Source organism: Canis lupus, chromosome 19 (genome assembly GCF_003254725.2).
Source record: "Canis lupus dingo isolate Sandy chromosome 19, ASM325472v2, whole genome shotgun sequence".
NCBI lineage: Eukaryota > Metazoa > Chordata > Mammalia > Carnivora > Canidae > Canis > Canis lupus.
Window position 1 is genome coordinate 41,101,109 of NC_064261.1, and position 19,858 is coordinate 41,120,966.

Consider the following 19,858-nt stretch of genomic DNA (forward strand, 5'->3'; position numbering starts at 1 on the left):
CTTTGTTCTCTTCTGTGAAGGTATACCATTATGTCTTAGTTGATTACCCCTGTATGTTTCTTTAGGCAAGTCAGTAATTTCAGAGAAGCCAAATACATCTTGCTTTTTGGGAGTGTAATTTGGCTGTTTTAGCCAGAGTATAGTTCTTGGGTTATGTTCCACAGGCATTACTAAAAGATAGGCTGTTTTATATAACTTGGATAGTTCCACATAATTTTTTGTTTCTTCCCTCTTCTTGACAGGTGCATGAGGCAGTCCCATGCTACAGTGAATGCAATCAGTATTCCTGGGTTGTAGAACACTGGTCTCCATGCAAAATCCACAATGAGCTGAGGTCTCTGCGCTGTGGAGGAGGAACGCAATCTAGGAAAATCAGGTGTGTGGAAATGGAGACATTTGGGAAATGGGGCAGTGGAACTTAACGCATTTTTATAAAAAAAAAAAAAGTGTTGCTTGTCCACATGCACTCTGATTTTCATACCACATACATTGGCTTTTGCTGATCATTAAGTATCTTTAGAAGTATATGTGTCTTAACTGCTATGTGTACAGTGGAATTTCCTCTGCAGTGTGGTCACAATCTGTACTGTTCCTTGCAAAAGACATCAGTGGGAAAGCTAACTGTATAGGAGCAGGCTAGAATCCTTTCATTGATTCATAGCCATCACAGTTAACAAATCGGGAGATTTTTGGCTGTGATACCATACCTCTTTTTTGCTCTATGGGTAGTGTAGCTAATGGACATCTTAATTTTGAAGGTCAGTACATTGAAAAGGTCAATTTAAACCCTCACTATTGGTCTTGGAAACTAGAGTCTGAGAATATAAACAACAGTGATGAATTTTAATATAAAAAGAGCACACCTCTGAAAGAATTCAGTATATTCTGGGTTATTTACAGAGGGATCTTGTTTAGAGTTTTTGTTTTGTAAATACAGGTAGTAATAAGCAAAGGAAATGGTCAAGTTTGTAAAAATGACCTATTTAAAAATGAATTGGAAAGAAAGAATTCCTTTACCAACTGAGGATAATGGTAATAAATGTTAGACTAAACAAATTGAAAACAGAAATATTAATGATAAACAATAGTATTATGTAACATCAAGAAGAAAATGTAATTCAGTCAGCTAACTATTCAGTTGCATTAGCGCAACATCATTTTGTGCGAGTTAGGAAGCTCCATTTCAAATGGACGTGCTCAAGTCTTATAACTCCCTGTTGAGTTGTTACATTGAAGTCATTTGTTAAGGCAGAGCCTACTTATTTGTGTTGATTGTTATTCAACATCAGTGAACTTACTGTATTCAGTAATTCATTATATACCTACCGTTTCTGAGACTTAGTCCCAATGTTGCAAAATCACTGGTAGGCATGTTGGAAGAAGTAGCTGTTGATGAAACTATCATCAACCCAAGCAAATGGCTAATAGACAAACTATCTTTCTTTCACATTTTCCATTCCCCTTTCCTCTGGGGACTAGTATGCTCAAGCTGTCACAGACTTTTTCTCTTCAAAATCTGTGTCTCCTGTGTCTTGTTCTCATGGTCGTGAAAAATGACTGATCAACTTAGCTTATTAAGTAACGAGCAGATGAGTTGTGGTACCTCCCACACTCATCCCAACCAAGCCTCTTAGCAGTACTAAAGCAAAATCTCAGGAGAAAAAGGAAAGCTTTAAGAGAATAAATTGCTACCTACAGAATTGTGGCAGGCTGACTGAGGAAAAACATACTGAAACAAGAAGACCTTTAAGCCATACTCCTCAGCTCAAACATAAAAAGCTCAATATAATAAAAAATAACACAGCTACTGAATACTACTCTGTTATGGGCTGAATTGCATTTGTGAAAAATCTATGTATTGTAGTCCTAACCTTCAGCACCTCAAATTAAGGCTATATTTAGAGATAGGCTCTTTAAAGAGGTAATTAATGTTAATGAGGTCACTGAAATGGGCCCTAATCCAATTTGATTCATCTCCTTATAAAAAGAGGATATTAGGACATAGATACACAGAGAAGGGGGAACATGTAAAGACACAGGGAAAAGGCAGTCATCAGCTATCTACAAGCCAAGGAGAGAGGTGTCAAAAGAAACCAACCCTGTCAACACCTTGATCTCAGACTTGAAACCTCTGGAAAGAAGCTTGTGAGATAATAGTTTTCTATTTTTTTAAGGCATCTAGTCTGTGATATCTTGTTGTGGCAGATTTTGTTGTATGCTTTATGTGTACGGTCACATGTGAATCGTGCAGCAGATTTTCTAGGTATCTTGCATTTCAAACGTTTATCGACCTTAATAAGATACTGTTATAATGAATAAAATAGCTTATCCTTTCTCTTTCTTGAAACTTTCAAACTGGAGGACATCTTCATAGTTCAAATTGGGTTGCAATCACTTATTATCTTAAAAAGATATTCTGTATATCAGGCAGTCTAGGCACTGAGAATAAAAAAAAAACGAAAAGAAGTTTCTACCCTCAAATAACTTCTAATATAGCAGCAGAGAAAAAGACAAATACATAAATACAATGGAATGTCTTTGCTCTGAAATGTCAAGAAAAAAATTGGGTTGGAGTTGGGGGGGGGGGGGATACTGTTTTGGAGAGATTGGTCAGCAAAATATCCAAGCAGAGATCTAAATAAAATGAGAGACCTGAATGAATATAAAGATCTGTAGAAAGAAATCCCAGAGAGAAGGAGTGTCCAAAGAAGAAATCTTCTTGGCTTGTTACAAAATGAATAACAAGATGTCCCAAATGGTTGGTGCCAGAACTCAAATCATACAATCTTCTAAAAGAAGGTAAAAGGATTTTTTTCTAACTGTACTTGCCATGAAATGTTTGAGGCAGAGGAAATGACATAGTCTTATTTACATTTGAAAGGACCATGTTGGACGTAGAGAAGGTATTTTGGGGTATATAAATAGAAGCAGGAATGAAGGTTTCAAAGACATTCTAGAACTCCAGGTGAGAGACCCTGATGGCTGGACTGGGCTTGGTAATAATGAAGGTGGTGAGAAGGTCATATTTGGACTATATTTGGAAGGTACAGACCACAAGATTTATTTATAAAGTGATTGTAGAATGTGGAAGAAAGAAAAAACATCAAAGATGACTGCTATGTTTTAGTGCCTAACGGTCATAGGAATGATGGTGCTATTTGTTGAGATAAGGAGTATTAGAAGGACATCTGAGAGAGAAAATCAAAAGCTAGCTTTTGAACACATTAAATTTGAGATGATCCTTGCCTTCCAACTGTGACAATACAGACTGGAGTTCAGAGAGAGAGACAGTGGTATAAATTTGGGCATCAGCAGCTTATGCATTTGATGTATATTGATAAGAAATGACATAAGAAATTGAACCATAGGGAATTTCAATATTCATAGTTGACAGCAAAGAGAAAGCTCTACAAATGAGACTGAGAAAAGGGCTGTTGGAGAAGGAGGAAAACCAAGAAACATGGAAGGCAAGAAGGTTTTTCAAGAAAAAGATAGTAATCAGTTGTTTCAAATGGTTCTCAGAAATTTACTAAGATGACAATTGACTGTTGAGTTTGGCAATGGGGAGTCTGTTAATGATCCAGGTAAGAGGTTTCTCTGGAATGGTAATAGAAGTGTGATTAAATTCAAAGATAGTCATGAAGGAAGTGGGGGGAAGGCTGTGGGGAAAACAAATATGCTTTAAAGCAGTTTTGCTCTGAGTTTTGAGTAGAAATGAGGTAACAATTGAAGGGACATATGGGAAGGAAATTGATGACGCAGGGTGTAACCGCAGGGGCATTTTCATTTGGGAACATCTTCAATTTCAGTCTTTTTAAGTCTTTACTCTTGGGCTTGCCAAAACCCCCAGAAAAGTCTTTTCATAAATCATGTTGAAAATAGATAATCCTAGCAGCCACTGTTTTGGGAACCTAATGAAAGGAGGCTGTTGATGTGGTAGGCAGAACGGTGGCCCCCCAAAGAGAGCCGTATCTAATACCTGAAGTCTGTGGATCTGTCACCTTACACAGCAAAAGGGACTTTACAGATGTGATTAGGTGAGGATTTTGAGCCAGAAAGATATTTCTGAATTGTCTGGGTGGGACAAGTTATTCACAAGGGTTCTTAAACATGAAAAGGGATATGAAAGAGAAAGAGGAAAATGTGACCACAGATTCAAGGGACAGAGAGATGAAAGTCTCTCTGTTTTTGAAGATGGAGAAAGGGACCATGCCCAGGGAATGAGGGTGGCCCCTGGAACCTGGAAAAAGGTAAGGAAGTGGTCTCTTCTACAGCCTCCAGAAAGGAATCCAGCTCTACCAAAGCATTGATGTTAGCTTAGTGAGATCCATATTGGGTTTGTATACTACAGAATTGTAAGATAATAGTTTACATTCTTTAAAGCACTAGGTTTGTAATAATTCTTCCAGTGTGTTAACTTGTACTTAAACCCTTGTTTTCAGTATGATATTCCCATCCTTAAGCGAGCCATGTGTTCTCTAGCTCAAAGACTGTCTCTTTTTGTGATCCTCTCCAGATAATAAATCTTCAGTTACCTGCAGGGGGAGGGGAGGGGCCATCACATAGCCCTGTGGATTGCAGGAGGAGATCTGAGGGCCCAGGTACTTCTTAAACATACTTTCATAAATCTTCCAGTTTTTTTTTTAATTTATTTATGATAGTCACAGAGAGAGAGAGAGAGAGAGAGAGAGAGAGAGGCAGAGACATAGGCAGAGAGAGAAGTAGGCTCCATGCACCGGGAGCCCGACGTGGGATTCAATCCCGGGTCTCCGGGATCACGCCCTGGGCCAAAGGCAGGCGCCAAACCACTGCGCCACCCAGGGATCCCAAATCTTCCAGTTTTTCAGCCTCATCCATATTTCCAGAGGTACTTGGTGCCCCACGTTCCTGAATTTTTTGTGTGTTTTGTGGAGTAAATGGAATTACTTTCTCTTTTTTCCTTGAAGTCTTAGTATTTCAGCCTTCCTGCTATAGTAGTCTATAGTAGTTCATCTAGTGTCTAGTTCACTTATTTTCCATTTGTTTTCTTTGTCCTCACCCACGTTCTTTGTCTTGTAGGGTAATGCCTTTCCTTCTGCCTTGGATTTTTGAGTTTTCTTTGTTTGGTTTTTTTTTTTTTTTTTGTGGTTCTTGTAACAAATTCCTTTACTATTGTTTTTGTGGCATATTAGGAGTGAACAAAGACTAATGCGTACATTCAACTGGATGCCACTGGCTAGAAGTCCTATCTCCTTTTTCTAAGTGAAATAATAAAAGAATGTCAGCTGATAGTGTGCAGGCAAGAAGGAAAGCAATTTCCAGCTTTTAAGTTTGTCCGGAGCAAGACATATAAGCTATTTTGTGGTCCTTCCTTCCACTATTGACTATTACCACAAAAGAAATTAAAGTCCATAGATGGCTCTATACCATGCCTCCCTATATTAGAAGGCATTACTTACATCTTCTACCATTCTATGTTAACTTCATTTTTACAATGTACAGGTTTTTATTACTTAGCAAGTCATAAAGCTTACTATGTTCTGTACAACATAGTAGGCTACATTGCAATTTTCCTGAATTAAAAAAAAATTATATGTATAAAAGAAACTCCTAATGTATAGGATAATTCATTCTAGCCAAGCATGATTTGGAGAGCACCAATAGCTCTCCAGCATGTCTGTCTTTAAAATGCTTATTCCTGTGCCATTGTATCTCAAGTGATCAGATCAGCAAATGGCACCACTTATGTCGTCATCATTGTCATTTTCACCTTCACTGTGATTATTATTACTAGAAGAAGAATATCATAACAGTAGGGATCTTCGTTCTTTCTTCTTTGTGGGGAGGGAGTGTTTGCCCCTGCAGCCAGGCAAAGGCTTAGTACATAGTCAGTACTCAAAAATATTTACTAAATGAATTATTATAAATAAATAAATACTAAGTTTGTATCCCATGCCTAGCAAAAGAGGCTTACGTGTAGCTGGTATTCCTTAAACATTTTTGAAAAAAAATAATTCAAACATAAAATTCTAATTGAGATTTAATGTAAATACAGAGAAATGCCCCCTCATATGAGTATAGTTAAATGAATTTATGCAACAGGGATACTACTGTGTAACCAGCTCTGAGGCCAAGAAATAAAATATTACCAGGACTACCTTAAGCCCCTAGTAGTAAGTAACCATTCCCCCAAATGTAACCACAATTCTGACTTCTGACACCATAGATGAATATTGCCTATTTCTTTCTATGAATGATATCATACAGTAAATTATTTTGTGTCTAGCTTCTTTTGTGCAGCATTTGTATTTTTGAGCTTCACTCATGCTCTGTCATTTAACAGTAGTTCATGCTTTCCCACCATTTACCACCACATATTGATCTATTGACCTTGTTGTTGAATACTTGGACTATTTCTAATGTGGATGATTACAAATAGTTCTAATATGAATATGTTCTGTCAGTTTTTTTTCTTTATTGGTGCACATTCATACACATTTCTTTAGTGTATATAAATAGGCATGGGATTGTGGGGTTATATGATATATATATATCATATATATATATATACTATATATATATAGTGCTTTAGTAAATACTGCAAACTAGTTTTTCAAAGAGTTTATGGTCCAACCAGCAGAGTAAGAAGAGTTAGAGTTGTTGTATGTTCTTGCCAACCCTTGATATTTTCCTTTTTTTTTTTTTTTTTTAATTGAAGCCATTCTGGTGGATACATAGTGGCATACTGGTACAACACTTTGATTTTGATTGGATTGGATAAATAGCATGATTATCTTGCCTTTGCTAGCACTCATCTCAAAGTCCGACACAGATTAGGCCAAGAATCTGCGTACTGTTTCCCCAAATGCTGCATGAAAATGCTGTTACATATTGCCCTTTGGTTCATGAAACCAAAATTCCTTACTGAAATGCAGAAAACACCTGAAAGAAAAACATGTTCAATTATGTTTCACATTCCTTGGCCATGACTTTAAATGTGTTGGACAAATATTAGGGAAGTTTGGGTGATGTGAGATAAAAGTGTAGGAAAGGTCTAAGTCCTAGGAATTGTGAAGTGTCTCACTATTACAAAGTGATGAACTCATTCAGAGAAGAAGAGTCTTCAAGATTTGTTACAGTAAAAAGAAAATCCACTCTGTGCTGAACCTGAGTAAAAATGGCATAGGTCTCTTGACATGGAGAGTTCTTGAGGGATTACAGTGGTCCCCAGTGTTTCCATCGTTCTCTCCTGCTCCGACTAAAGGGTTATCACTCAATAAAGGTCAACTGGCTGAAGAAGGAAAATTTTTTCCCCTTGATTTCTTTGCTGGCCTTATTTTATGTTTGATTATCTTTGAGGGGAAGATCTACGCTATATCTAAGCTACAACCAAATTTACTCTCCACTGTTTTAAGTCTCCACTGTTTTATCCTGTGATCTTGCCTTGCAGATGCATGAATGCTGCTGATGGTGAAGGGGGAGCCGTGGATAACAGCCTGTGCAACCAGGATGAAATTCCCCCAGAAACTCAGTCCTGCTCTCTTCTGTGTCCCAGTGAATGTGTCATGTCCGAGTGGGGACCTTGGAGCAAATGCCCACAGGTAATTTCTCTTCCCTTGTCAATACCCTGATTCTCCAGCACTGCCTTCACTTTTGACTGCTAATTCACACTACTTGCTCTCCAAAACATCCTTCTAGTAACACGAGAACATAATTTTACCTAAGAAGAAAGAAAAAAAAAAATTTAGCGAGACTGAGCAATTTAAAATGCCAGTGCTTCTCTTAAGGCCTTTATCATGGGAACATGAACAAGGAAAATGAGCCTATAATGATCACACTAGGATTCGAATGCACACCCATTGTTAAAGGGGTCTTCTTTAGTACCAAAATGATTCTCATTATAATCTCTTGGTTCTGTTCCATTTTTATCCTGGCAGAATCAATTATATCTTAGTAGCTCAACTCTACTGTGTAATTTAGTTTCTGTTCATGATGATCTGTTTTTGCCTTTTGCTGTTTTCCCAAAGATGAGGTGTTCTTTTGTCATGTTCTTCTTCCAAAGGTGACAAAAAAAAAAAAAGGACCCTTTTTAAAGTCTAAAGCATTTGCCTTTAATTTTCTTTTTTTTAAAAAAATGGAAACATAATGTGACTATAGAAAAATAAATATTCCTTAAATAGAATAGTTCCACTTAATATTCTCAGAAGCTAAACTCTGATATTTTAGACTTGTATTTTGGCTTAACGAGCTGAAAAAGAAAATGAGGGTAAGGAATATGCTGTATGGCTCCAAACATTAGGAAGGGAGACATAGGTTTACTCTGAATTCAATGGTAATATAATGTGTGGGAAGTTGTGCAAAATCTTTGTATAGAAATGGAAAGTATTTTTGAAATCAGTAAATATCCTGCATTTGCAGTTTTGAATTATTGACTCATCATTAATTTTTGCAGCCTTATCTTTGGCATTCCCATAATTCTATTCCTGAGATTTCCTTTTGTATTTTTTTCTTTGTTGAATCGTTTTTTGGGGGGCTAGGACAACACTACATTAAGATGAGGTATTAATTAAGGGAATTTATAGGAATGGGATGTTGGTCCTATTTTGTGTGTAACTTAAATATAATGAAAGTTAACATTTACTGGGCACTTACTGTAGGCAAGGCACATGTAAAATTATTCTCTTTAGTCCCCATACCAATCCTATTAAGTACGTTAAGTACATACTATTATCAGTCTCATTGCACAGATGGAGAAACTAATTCTCAGGAAGGTAAGTAGCTTGCACTGAATAAGTGTTGGAGCTGGGCTAAACTTTATACTACCAGATGAAGCCAAAGCCTTTGCCTTATGTCCTTGGGTCTTAGAAGAATTAAGGTAGATTTAGATCCATACTTTTCTTTCTTTAAGATGCAGCATTTATTTATTATAAGAACAGAGCAAGTTAGCTGTCTGTATGATTATTCTGTGACCACATATGTGTAGTCATAGGTACACATATTCACACTTTAGAAAATGTGGCAGTGTACATTTTTTATTAATCAACTTGCAGACTTAGCAATCTGAAGAAGTTAAATGTAGAGGTCACGATCTTACTTTGGTGTTTTTCTAATTTACTCATAGTAAATTCCATTAAGGTATAATGATTTTACAATGAAAATGTTGCCCTTTTAAATTCAAAGATTCTGGCCACTGAACTCAAATGTCCTTTATAGGAGCATTTTATACAATGTTGTGATGGTCTGGCACTCTATGTTTATTTCTTTGGGTTTCTAAAAGGCAATTTTCTTTAAGGTTTGTTTTTCCAAACTTAATCACACTATTTTTGGAACATTTAGAAATTGGAGATAGAGAAAACATTTCAGCCTCCTTTCAGAAGATGACATAAGTAGTTACTTACCTGTCAGCATGAAGAGAAAGGGTTAGTCTGTCAACTGCTTATGCACCTGCTAAGTTACATCTTCATTTTCATCATCATAGCTATGACAACAGTAATAACTTTCATTGAGCACATCTTATGTAACAAGCAGAGTGCTGGAATTTCATAACACTATGCTTTGATGATAGGTATTTATCCACAGTCACTCAGGTCTATTCGATCACAATGGCCTAGCTGTCTCTCAGATGCCATGCTGCTCTCGGATGTAAATAAAGACTTTAAAATGGGGAAAAAAAGTAGCAATCAGGGCTCACAGTTGATTATCTTCCCCATCTCTTAAATATGTTACATAATTTTAATAAATTGCAACATCCTAGCATAATGCTCCAACATCATAGGTGCTTAAGCAGTACTTGACAATGATCATGATCATGATTATAGTGAAGTTAGCAATCTGGATCGTTGTACTTGAAGTTTAATTAGCACTTCAATGTGCATTTTCTGAGAAAAATAAAACAATTATTGTGTAATTATTCTCTATAGTATGTTCTGATTTGTGGATCTAAATATTGGCCATTATTTTACCAAATTCTCTTTTGATAGTCTGTAGTGTGACATGTGTCAGACTATTCACTATTTCTCTTTCATCTTGTTCTTCCCAGGGCACTTCTTCACATAACCAAAAAAGCAAAACAGTAGTCCACCCTACTCCCTCACCAAAAAAACAGACTCAGAATATTTCTGACACAAAAATATGTTTCTCTTATACTTATTTATAAATTACTCTGAAAATTATATTAGATTTTTAAAAATTTTTAAATATTTTTTATTGAAGTTCGATTTGCCAACATAGAGCATAACACCCAGTGCTCATCCCGTCAAGTGCCCTCCTCAATGCCCACTATCAAAGTATATATATTTAATGTGAAATAGGCTTAATATGTTTTAAACATTGTAAAATAAGTAGATTTGCCAGCTAATTAAAAGAAACTTAGCCAAACCAATTAATCAAGTAAACCTATATCTTGAATTCCCAATATGTGTCCCACACTCTGAAGCCAAACATATATGACAGACCATCACTGCTACCAAGGAATCACAGTCCTCAGTATCTTTATCACTGTGAACTGTGTATGGATAACAAAGGATTCAATAGCTGCGTGGTAGTGTTTATTAGTTTACACAATGTTTTCTAATAGAGTGGTAGGCAATATATAAAATAAATATGCTTCCTAACCTCTGGATCAGTGACTTTCACAGTAGCACACATAAGAAGCATCTAGAAAGTACTAACACATGGCAACTTTGCCCTATCCCAGAGATTCTGATTCAGTACATCTGGTTGGGGCCCATGAGTTGGCATTTATAAAGTTGCCATGTGATGCTGATTCTGCTATTCTGGGAACACACTCTGAGTCACAAGACTGTTGGCCATTACATTCAAACCATGTTTTTTTCTGAACCTCACTTTTATCACAACTATTTGTCGAATATTAAGCATTAGCAAAAATTGGATATTTAGCGTATATTTGCAGATGCTTTTCATGTGCCAATGTGCTCAGCACTTTATTTTCCCACTTAATCTGCATAATGCCACTATGAAATAGATGCTATTATACTCCCAATATATAGATAAGTAAACTGAGTTTCAGTTTAGTTACCTGCTACTTTTGAAGAGCTAGTAAAAGGCATAGTGATTCCTTAAGACCATGTAATTCGCACATAACCCCTAACCACTTCAAAAAAATAGAATCTGTACTTCCTGTTCTAGATTATGGTAACCCATAAAATCTGTTGTATTCTTTTCTGGTTTACATTGGTTATTGGATTTGTGAAGGAAGATACTTCTCAATTGAGTAATCTGAGTAGTTTGCCAAGGACAGAAAGAAAAGGAGTCAAAAAAGAGGGTGTGATCTAATGCCCAGGAACATTTGCCGGCTACGTGACAGGAACCAAGTTACTTAAACTTCTGAGTTACAGGTTCCTCATCAGGAAAAGAAGGACAATGATCGTAGTTTTTCCAGGTTATTTAAAGATTAGAGATAATATATATAAGATGAACAGCACAAAGAATTACTTACTTTGTTTATTTTTTTAAAGGAAAAAGAAGCAGCAAATCAAAGCTCCCCTTGTATTGTTACAAAGTGGTTGAGAAACATAAGACAGGTTGCTATATATTTTCTAAGTCATACAGGAAATATCCCTTCCTTCACACAAAATGGGTTATTACATGATCTTACAGAAATAAAATGTCACCTCCTTTACTGAAAAATGGCTTATGCCTAATTTGTTAGCAGTCCCAAAAAATAAGGCATCAGAAAGATAACTTCAAATGAATGGGTCACTGACCTTAAAGTGATTACAAACCATACCAAAGAGCAAACAAAACAAAGACATTAAAAATTGTGTTGAGATCATTTTAACTGTATTGGCAAGAATTGAAGACTATAAATGGATCAAGCAAAACACAATTCAAGGCAGAATTTGAAGAAAATGGAAAACCATGTGTTTCACTTATTTTTATGTTCTTGTTTTTTTCGTGTTCTCACAATACACACACACACACACACACACACACACACACACACACACCTCATTTATTTTTGGCTCCAATATGCTCACTTCTCCAGAATGCTTTAATGGGAAAAGAAGCTTATGAAGTTGTATATTTAAAAACCTTTGCAGTAGTATTCACTCTTTAAAGGCATGCATATATGTGTATAAATACATGTGCATTTGTACATACATATGACAAATACATTTATATAATAGTTCATTATTTATTACCAAGTATTTCTCTTTTTTCTACTAATCTTAATTATTTCCCATTTTAATCCTTATTCTTCTTAATTATGCTGGTGAGTATTATTCATACAATCATACATTCTTCAAGAAAGGTTTATAAATTTCTAAATTCAGAAACTGTTCAGCCCTTGACATATCTAAAAGAATATATAATTCTCTTCATGTATTCTTTTAATCCTTATAGCAATTTGCCATTGAGTAATATGTGACTCTCCTTGAAAGCTCAACAAAGGAATTTCTTTTTTTTTTTTTAAGATTTCATTTACTTATTCATGAGGGACACAGAGAGAGAGGCAGACATAGGCAGAGGGAGAAGCAGGCTCCCTATGGGGAGCCCAATGCAGGGCTTGATCCAAGGACCCCAGGATCATAAGTTGAGCTGAAGACAGATGCTCAACCACTGAGCCACCCAGGTGTCCCTCAACAAAGGAATATCTTAAACAATAATGTTGATAGAAGAAAGCAAAGAAGGTCCTGGAGGTAAATTTCCAAACTGATGTATACTTTACAGAAGCAAGCCTGTATAATTCCTCTCCAGAAAGATGACTTAAGTTTAGCAAACTTACTTGAACTTTAATTGATTCACTTCCAGCTCAATGTATCAAAAGCTGGTTAGAGCTATAGCCAGGCATCCCCTTACACTGTAGGAATGGGAGACTCATTTAACAGTGATCTGCATGCAATCTCATGATCAAGCAGTGACTCTAAATCTTTGCCTTCTTACCAGCACAACCTCTGAGAAAGCATCACAAAGGAAGACTTTGCAAAGATATAGCGCTGAAGTGCAATTGAATCTGTGTTCTTTCATAGTCTTAATATTGTGCTTCCAAAGGGCATTTTCTATACTTGACTCTTCTCTGACTCTTTGTGTGCAGGACATACTAGTGAAAGCCAATACAAGTATATACTGACAGGTAGATACTACCATTATTCTTCCAGATAAAGAGACTTCTTTAAAAAAGAAACAGAAAAGTAGACCAATTTTCTAGGCCTTCCAGAATTAAGCATTTGAGGGTTAAGAAAAACCTTATTTTGGGGAGCTCCTCAGTGGCTCAGTCAGTTAAATGTCTGACTTTAGCTCAGGTCATGATTTCAGGGTCCTGGGATTGAGCCCCAGGTCAAGCCCCATGCTGGGCTTTCCACTCAGCAGGGGATATACTTGACCCTCTCCCTCTGCCCCTCCCTATGCTTGTGCTCACTCTCTCAAAAACATAAAATCTAGAAAGAAAGAAAGAAAGAAAGAAAGAAAGAAAGAAAGAAAGAAAGAAAGAAAGAAAGAAGAAAGAAAGAAAGAAAGAAAGAAAGAAAGAAAGAAAGAAAGAAAGAAAGAAAGAAAGAAAGAAAGAAAGAAAGAACCTTAATTTTTCAAGGTGCTTCAATGTTCTTTTTGGTAAAGGCTGTCAACAATGACATTTTATTACCGATGACTCAGCATTTTCAGTACCTTAGCACTGAAACAACACTCTGAAAGTTATGTTTCCAAGAAAACCATGTACCCCGACGTATACAACTAGTATTTACCTCCAAGCACTTTATCAACCTCTCCTCAGTCCATAACATGCAGGTAACAACCTGTATTTGTCTCTGGATGGCATGTCTACTGGTCACAACTTTCAAGTTGCCTAGTGCTTTTCTTTGACTCACAACTGAAAGCCAGAGGAGGAGAATGATGATAATTTTCTATATTTTGGACTCTGGTTGTTTTTGTTAAATTGATATTGGCTCTTAATCAGAAGCCAATAATTCATTACTCAGAGCTTTGTGGAGTATTTTACCCAGTGTGCGGTGAGATTCAATATAACCTAGAGCCATTCTTACTTCCAGAATTACGTTAGGCCCTGCAGAAAGAGGCCTTATTTCATACAATATAGCAGGAGATGATAATCCTATAAAGGCAATCTTTGGGCTGTTCCAGTTTTTATTTTTTTGTAATTTGTTATTCTTTCTTATGCAATGTGATTTCTTTGAATCTCATTATCACTAATTTGGCATACAAAATAAGGGTTCCATTGCTCTTAATATCTCTGTCTCTGTCTCTCTCCTTGACTGCCTCTACTTATCTTTATTTAAAAAAAAGAGATATTTTTAAATAGAAATTCTCAAAAAATAGTATAATGAGTCTCATAAGTTAATTATCCAGAGTCAACAAGTGACCACACAGCTTTAATAATGATCTACATATAATATTTTATTTCTTCTTCCCCACTTCTTATCCCTTCTCCAATAGATGAGTTTAAAATATGTCCTATGCATCATATCATTTCATCCATAAATTTCTATATATCTTTCTAAGAGATAATGATGAATCACAATGACAGCAAAACATAACCATGTTGTTTATATCTTGTAGGGGTATGATCATAGAAAATTAAAAACATGACTCTTATACAAAGTGTCAAATTAATTAACATCTTAATAATTAAACCAACATAACTGTAAGACAGGTTCAAACAGAATTAGGGCAGAAAATTTTTACTTCTAGCAATGATGGAATATCATTGGGTATATTTGGATTAGATTGGCAAAATAGGGACTTAAGTGGTAGTATTGGTAATATTTATTTTTTGAGCTCTGGTCTGGTTATACAAATATTTTCACATTGTGAAAAGTCATTGAGCTGAGTCCCTATGATACTTGCATTTCTCTGCATGTATCTTATATCCAGTTACAATACATAATGAGAAAGCAACAATCTGTGATCCATTGCTAGAGGAAAACTAGTCAATATAAGCAGAATCAGAAATAACAGAGATTATAGAAATTGAGATAAGGAACTTAAAACAGCAACAATAAATATTTTAAGTATGTTCTAGAATTTAAAGGAAAATATGAACATGAAGAATGAAATAGATGATATTGAAAAGACCTATATATAATTTTTTAGAGATATAAAATATGTTTGAAATGAAAAATGTACCAAACGGGAGTAATGACATATTAGACTTTGCAGAAGAAAGGATGTGAACTTTAAGTTAATAAAAACTCTACACTAAAGCAAAACAAAAAGACTGAAAGAGGGGCACCTGGGTGGCTCAGTTGTTGAGCATCTGCCTTTGGTTAAAGTTGTGATCCTGGGGTCCTAGGATTGAGTCCCACATGGGGCTCCCTGCAGGGAGCCTTCTTCTTCCTCTGCCTGTGTCTGTACCTCTCTCTTTGTGTCTCTCATGAATACATAAATAAATGAAAGAATGAAAGAAAAGGAGTAGAGACAAAATGATGTGAGGAACATGAACAAGTGATTTAATGAAACTATAATTGGAGCCCTTGAAGGAGAGTAGGGAGTGGACAGAAAAATATTTAAGGAAGTGATAGCTGAAATTATTCTAAATATAAGAATGGCTGTAGTCCTCAGATAATGTTACCTGGATCAAATAATCCTGGTTGACCAATACTGTGAGAACAAAGTAGGAGAAAAGGCTAGAGGTCTAAATGTTTATTATATAGGGAGCCTTTCACGTCAGCCCTTTATTTTCCAAATGTTAAATTTATGCTTACTTGTGTCTAGTGTCCCTGTGCAGAAAATTCTGTTTTACCTTTTTTATTTTTATGTTTTATTTTTAATTTTCAATCAGCATTAAATATAAAACTTTTATTATACCGAGTATTACCAAAGGTTGAATAAGCTCGTGTTATCTCTGTTGCAATTCGTTAGCGAAAAGATGACTTAAAATGGTCAATTTTGTCTGTCTCAAAGGTTCTTTTTTTCAAATTTTTATTTAAATTCCAGTTAGTTAATATATAGTGTGGTTTTACCTTTTTTAAAAATAATAAAGGTCCATCTTTAACCAGAGTTGAGAAAGACAAGCATCTGGGTCTGCTAAGTGGGCAGCTAAGTGACTACAAGGTCAGGCTAATTACTTCAAAAACAGACTTTTAATGAGTATTCTAGTTTTGAGTCCTAATTTCACCTCCTTTTTTAGATGTACTTGCTGGTCAAATTCTTAGTTCGATGGGGCTCTCCAGAACAAATGTTTAGATGTACAACATAGTTGTATGACATTTATATGCATTATGAAAAGCTGTCACCATACATTGGTGACATATAGTTATTATAATATTATTGACTATACTTCCATATCCTGTACTTTATATCTTATATACTGTATCTCTTAATCCCCTTCATCTATTTCACTCATTGTCCCACCTCTCTTTCCTCAGGCAACCACCAGTGTGTTTTCTATATTTCTGAGGCTGTTTTGATTTTGTTTGTTGATCCGTTTTAGTTTATAGATTCCACATATAAGTTGAGAGCATATGTTATTTGTCTTTGACTTATTTTAGTTACCACAAGGCCCACTAGGTCTATCCACATTGTCACCAATGGCAGTATTTAATTTTGTAAATGGCTGAGTAATATTCCATCATATATATATATATATATATATATATATATATATATATACAATATATATATATTTTTTTATCCATTTATCTTTTGATGAACACTTAGGTTGTTTCCATAAGTGGCCCAGGCACTTTTCAAATGCTGCCTCCGTGCTGAGTCTCAGACGAGTGAGTTTGTGCACGGGCCCATTATAGCTGAGTATCTATAACCCTCTGGCACTCCCAGAATGAAGCCCTCCTGATTTTCAAAGCCAGATGTTATGGTGGCTAGTTTTCCTTACGCAGATCCCCAAAGTGGGGGTGGGATGATGAGGGGTGACTGATGTGGAACTTGAGCCCCCTCCTCAGAGAGGACATCCATGCCTGTGATACTATTTGTGTTTGTGGGTCACAGTGCTAGGGTTATGGGTCCCAACCAGACCTCATCTGCCACTCCTACTTCCTAGTTGTAACTTTTCCTTTGTACCGTTAGCCACATGCGAGCTTTTCACACTCAGACTTGCTCCATACATAGTTGTAGCTTTGGTGTGTCCATGTGGGGATGTGAGCTCAGGATCCTCCTACACTACCATCATGGTTGGGCTCTCTTTAATCATGAAATATTTTAGTCATACAGGAAACTACAGAGAATTATGTAAATAAAACTTTTAGTGGCCAACTTCTAGCTCTGTAAAATCTTAGCAATTTGTGTACTTCATTTTTTTAAATTCAGCCCTTCTTTTATATATCTCTGTGAAATTTTGTGGCCTTCTTTATGTAGATATTTTATGTTAAATTTATACTTAGGCATTACCATTTTAAATAGTACCACTTTAAATGTTATTGCTGGTATGGAGCCCAAAGTATTGGGCTTTCTTTTATTTTTTTCATGTTCCTATTCATTTCACTAGGCTTTTGTACTTGCTTTTTTATATTTTGGGTCTGTTTTTTTTTTATATTTTAAGAGATAGAACTATATCATCTGAAAGAATGAGTGTATCCTTATTCTGAGTGTCTATGATTGTTAATTTTTTTATCAGGACGTATTTAGTTAGGCAGAGTTAACAACAACTGTGATCAATGACCCTACTGATTATTGGGCATCCTTGTCATACTCCTGAGTTTCACAGCAACATTAAGTATTTTACACTTATTATGACTATTATGTAGAGATAAATAATTTATAATCTTCTTCTTTTGGCTTTAAGGAATAAAAGACCAAGACCAAAAACTAAAGCCAAGACCACCAAAGTGCCACTTACATTTAAAAAAAAAAAAAAAAAGATACAGAAATTGAAGTGAAATGGTCTCTTGAGTTAACATCTCTCTTCCATAATCCTCCTGATTTTTCTCTTTGCTGTTAGGGCCTAAGTTCACTTTGCATGTCTGAGCTCTGCTTCCACTATTCCTTGTGCCTCAACAGCACTTGCAGTATTCTCGTGTGCAAGTCCAAGGAAGCTCAGGCCCCTGGCTGAGCTGATTACCATGGCTAACACCAGGAAAAGCAATTTTGGTTGGGTTGCTTGGGTGGCTCAGTTAGTTAAGCAGCTGCCTCTGGCTCAGGTCATAATCCCAAGGTTCTGGGATCGAGCCTTGCTTTGGGCTCCTTGCTGAGAGGGGAGTCTGCTTCCCCCTCTCCCTCTGCCTTCCCCCTGCTTGTGCGCGCTCTCTCTCTCTCTCTCTCTCTCTCTCTTTCTCTCAAATCAAAATCTTAAAAAGGAAAACAAAAGAAAAGAAGTTTTGGTCAAGACAGAGCAATGTGGTGTACACAGAGCCTGATCCTGACATAAGCCAGTTAGATGATTGTTTTTTTTTTTTTTCTGTTGCTTCCATTGCTGACTGTGCCTTGAATTTTTCTATGCATTTCAGTATTTTAATATTACTACTTTCTTTTATTTTTATAAAAAAACTTTGAATATATTTTTATCTGTTATGAACATATGAACACTAATTAGTTTTTGGTCTTGGTATTTTATTCCCTGAAGCCAACAGAAAAATATTATAAATTATTTATCTCTATATAATAGTCATAATAACTGTAAAATACTTAGTGTTACTGTGAAACTCAGGAATCTGACAAGAATGCCGAATATTCAGTAGCATCATTACAGTTGGCCTCACCCTGCCCACAGTTCTAGCTCAGAAAACAATCATCTAACTGGCTCATGTCAGGATCAGGCTCTGCATGCACCACATTGCTGTGTCTTGACCAAAACTGCTTTTCTTTCTTTCTTTTTTTTTTAAGGTTTTATTTGATTTGAGAGAGAGCACAAGCAGGGAAGAGAACACTAGTTATGAACATTGTATGTTAAAGATATCTATCTTATTTCTTCCATCAAATTTCTGTCTTTGCTAAGTGGTGCAATTGGTTTGAATGTCAGACTCTTGGCTTCAGTTTAAGTCATTATCTTGGGTTCCTGGGATCGAGTCCTGCGTTGGGCTCTACCCTCAGCATAGTCTGCTTGAGATTTTCTCCCTCCCTTTCCCCCTCCTGTAGTCTCTCTCTCATTCTAAACTAAAAAAATAAATAAATCTTAAAAAAATTCCTATCTTTGTCAATATAATCTGCAATACGGAGCTAAATGATCATTTTTATCAGCTTCAATATCTTACATAATCATTTACTATTTGTAGATTTCCACACAGAAAATGGTAATTTTTTTGTTTCCCTATTACACTATTTTTGCTTTTAAGACCATAATACTCTATATTTTAATCATAAACATCTCCTCAAACAAGTTGGAATGATACCTTGAGTTTATTAATTATGACAAAACTTTTTTTTAAAGGTTTTTATTTATTCATGAGAGACACACACACAGAGAGAGAGAGAGAGAGAGGCAGAGACACAGGCAGAGGGAGAAGCAGGCTCCATGCAGGAGCCTGACGTGGGACTCGATCCCAGGTCTCCAGGATCACACCCTGGGCTGCAGGTGGCGCTAAACCACTGCACCACCGGGGCTGCCCAACTATGGCAAAACTTAAAGCTCAAATGCTTTACTGTATTCTAAGGCCAAAACTATGATTCCCACACTCCCTCTCATTTTCACCTGTTACTGGATGTATCTTTATCCATGCTGCATTTCTTTATTATCAAGTGTAGTATGATTCAGGGTATTATATGTGCATTTTCCCTTTCTAATTCTAGGATTTTTTAATAGTCTTCTGATGAGGCATAAATTTCATACATTAAAATGCACAGATCTTAAGGGTACAATTGAATACAGTTTTACTTTTTTATACATCTAGTTAACCACCAAACAGATCAAAACGTAGGCCAATCCTTGCACTGTACAGGCACTTTGATGCCACTTTTCTTTTTATATGCACAATTTCATAGTCAAATTAACCACTATTATTATTTTTATCAAATG

At 36.0% G+C, this 19,858-nt stretch overlaps 1 protein-coding gene across 1 annotated transcript in view; it reads left to right on the forward strand.

Moving 5' to 3' along the window:
• THSD7B (thrombospondin type 1 domain containing 7B) overlaps positions 1–19,858 on the forward strand; it is a 735,307-nt gene that overhangs the window by 638,586 nt on the left and 76,863 nt on the right. Inside the window, exons 15-16 of the mRNA XM_025430666.3 lie at positions 243–376; positions 7,430–7,580. Of these exons, the coding sequence (XP_025286451.1) occupies positions 243–376; positions 7,430–7,580 (285 nt within the window). The remainder of the gene's footprint in view (positions 1–242; positions 377–7,429; positions 7,581–19,858) is intronic.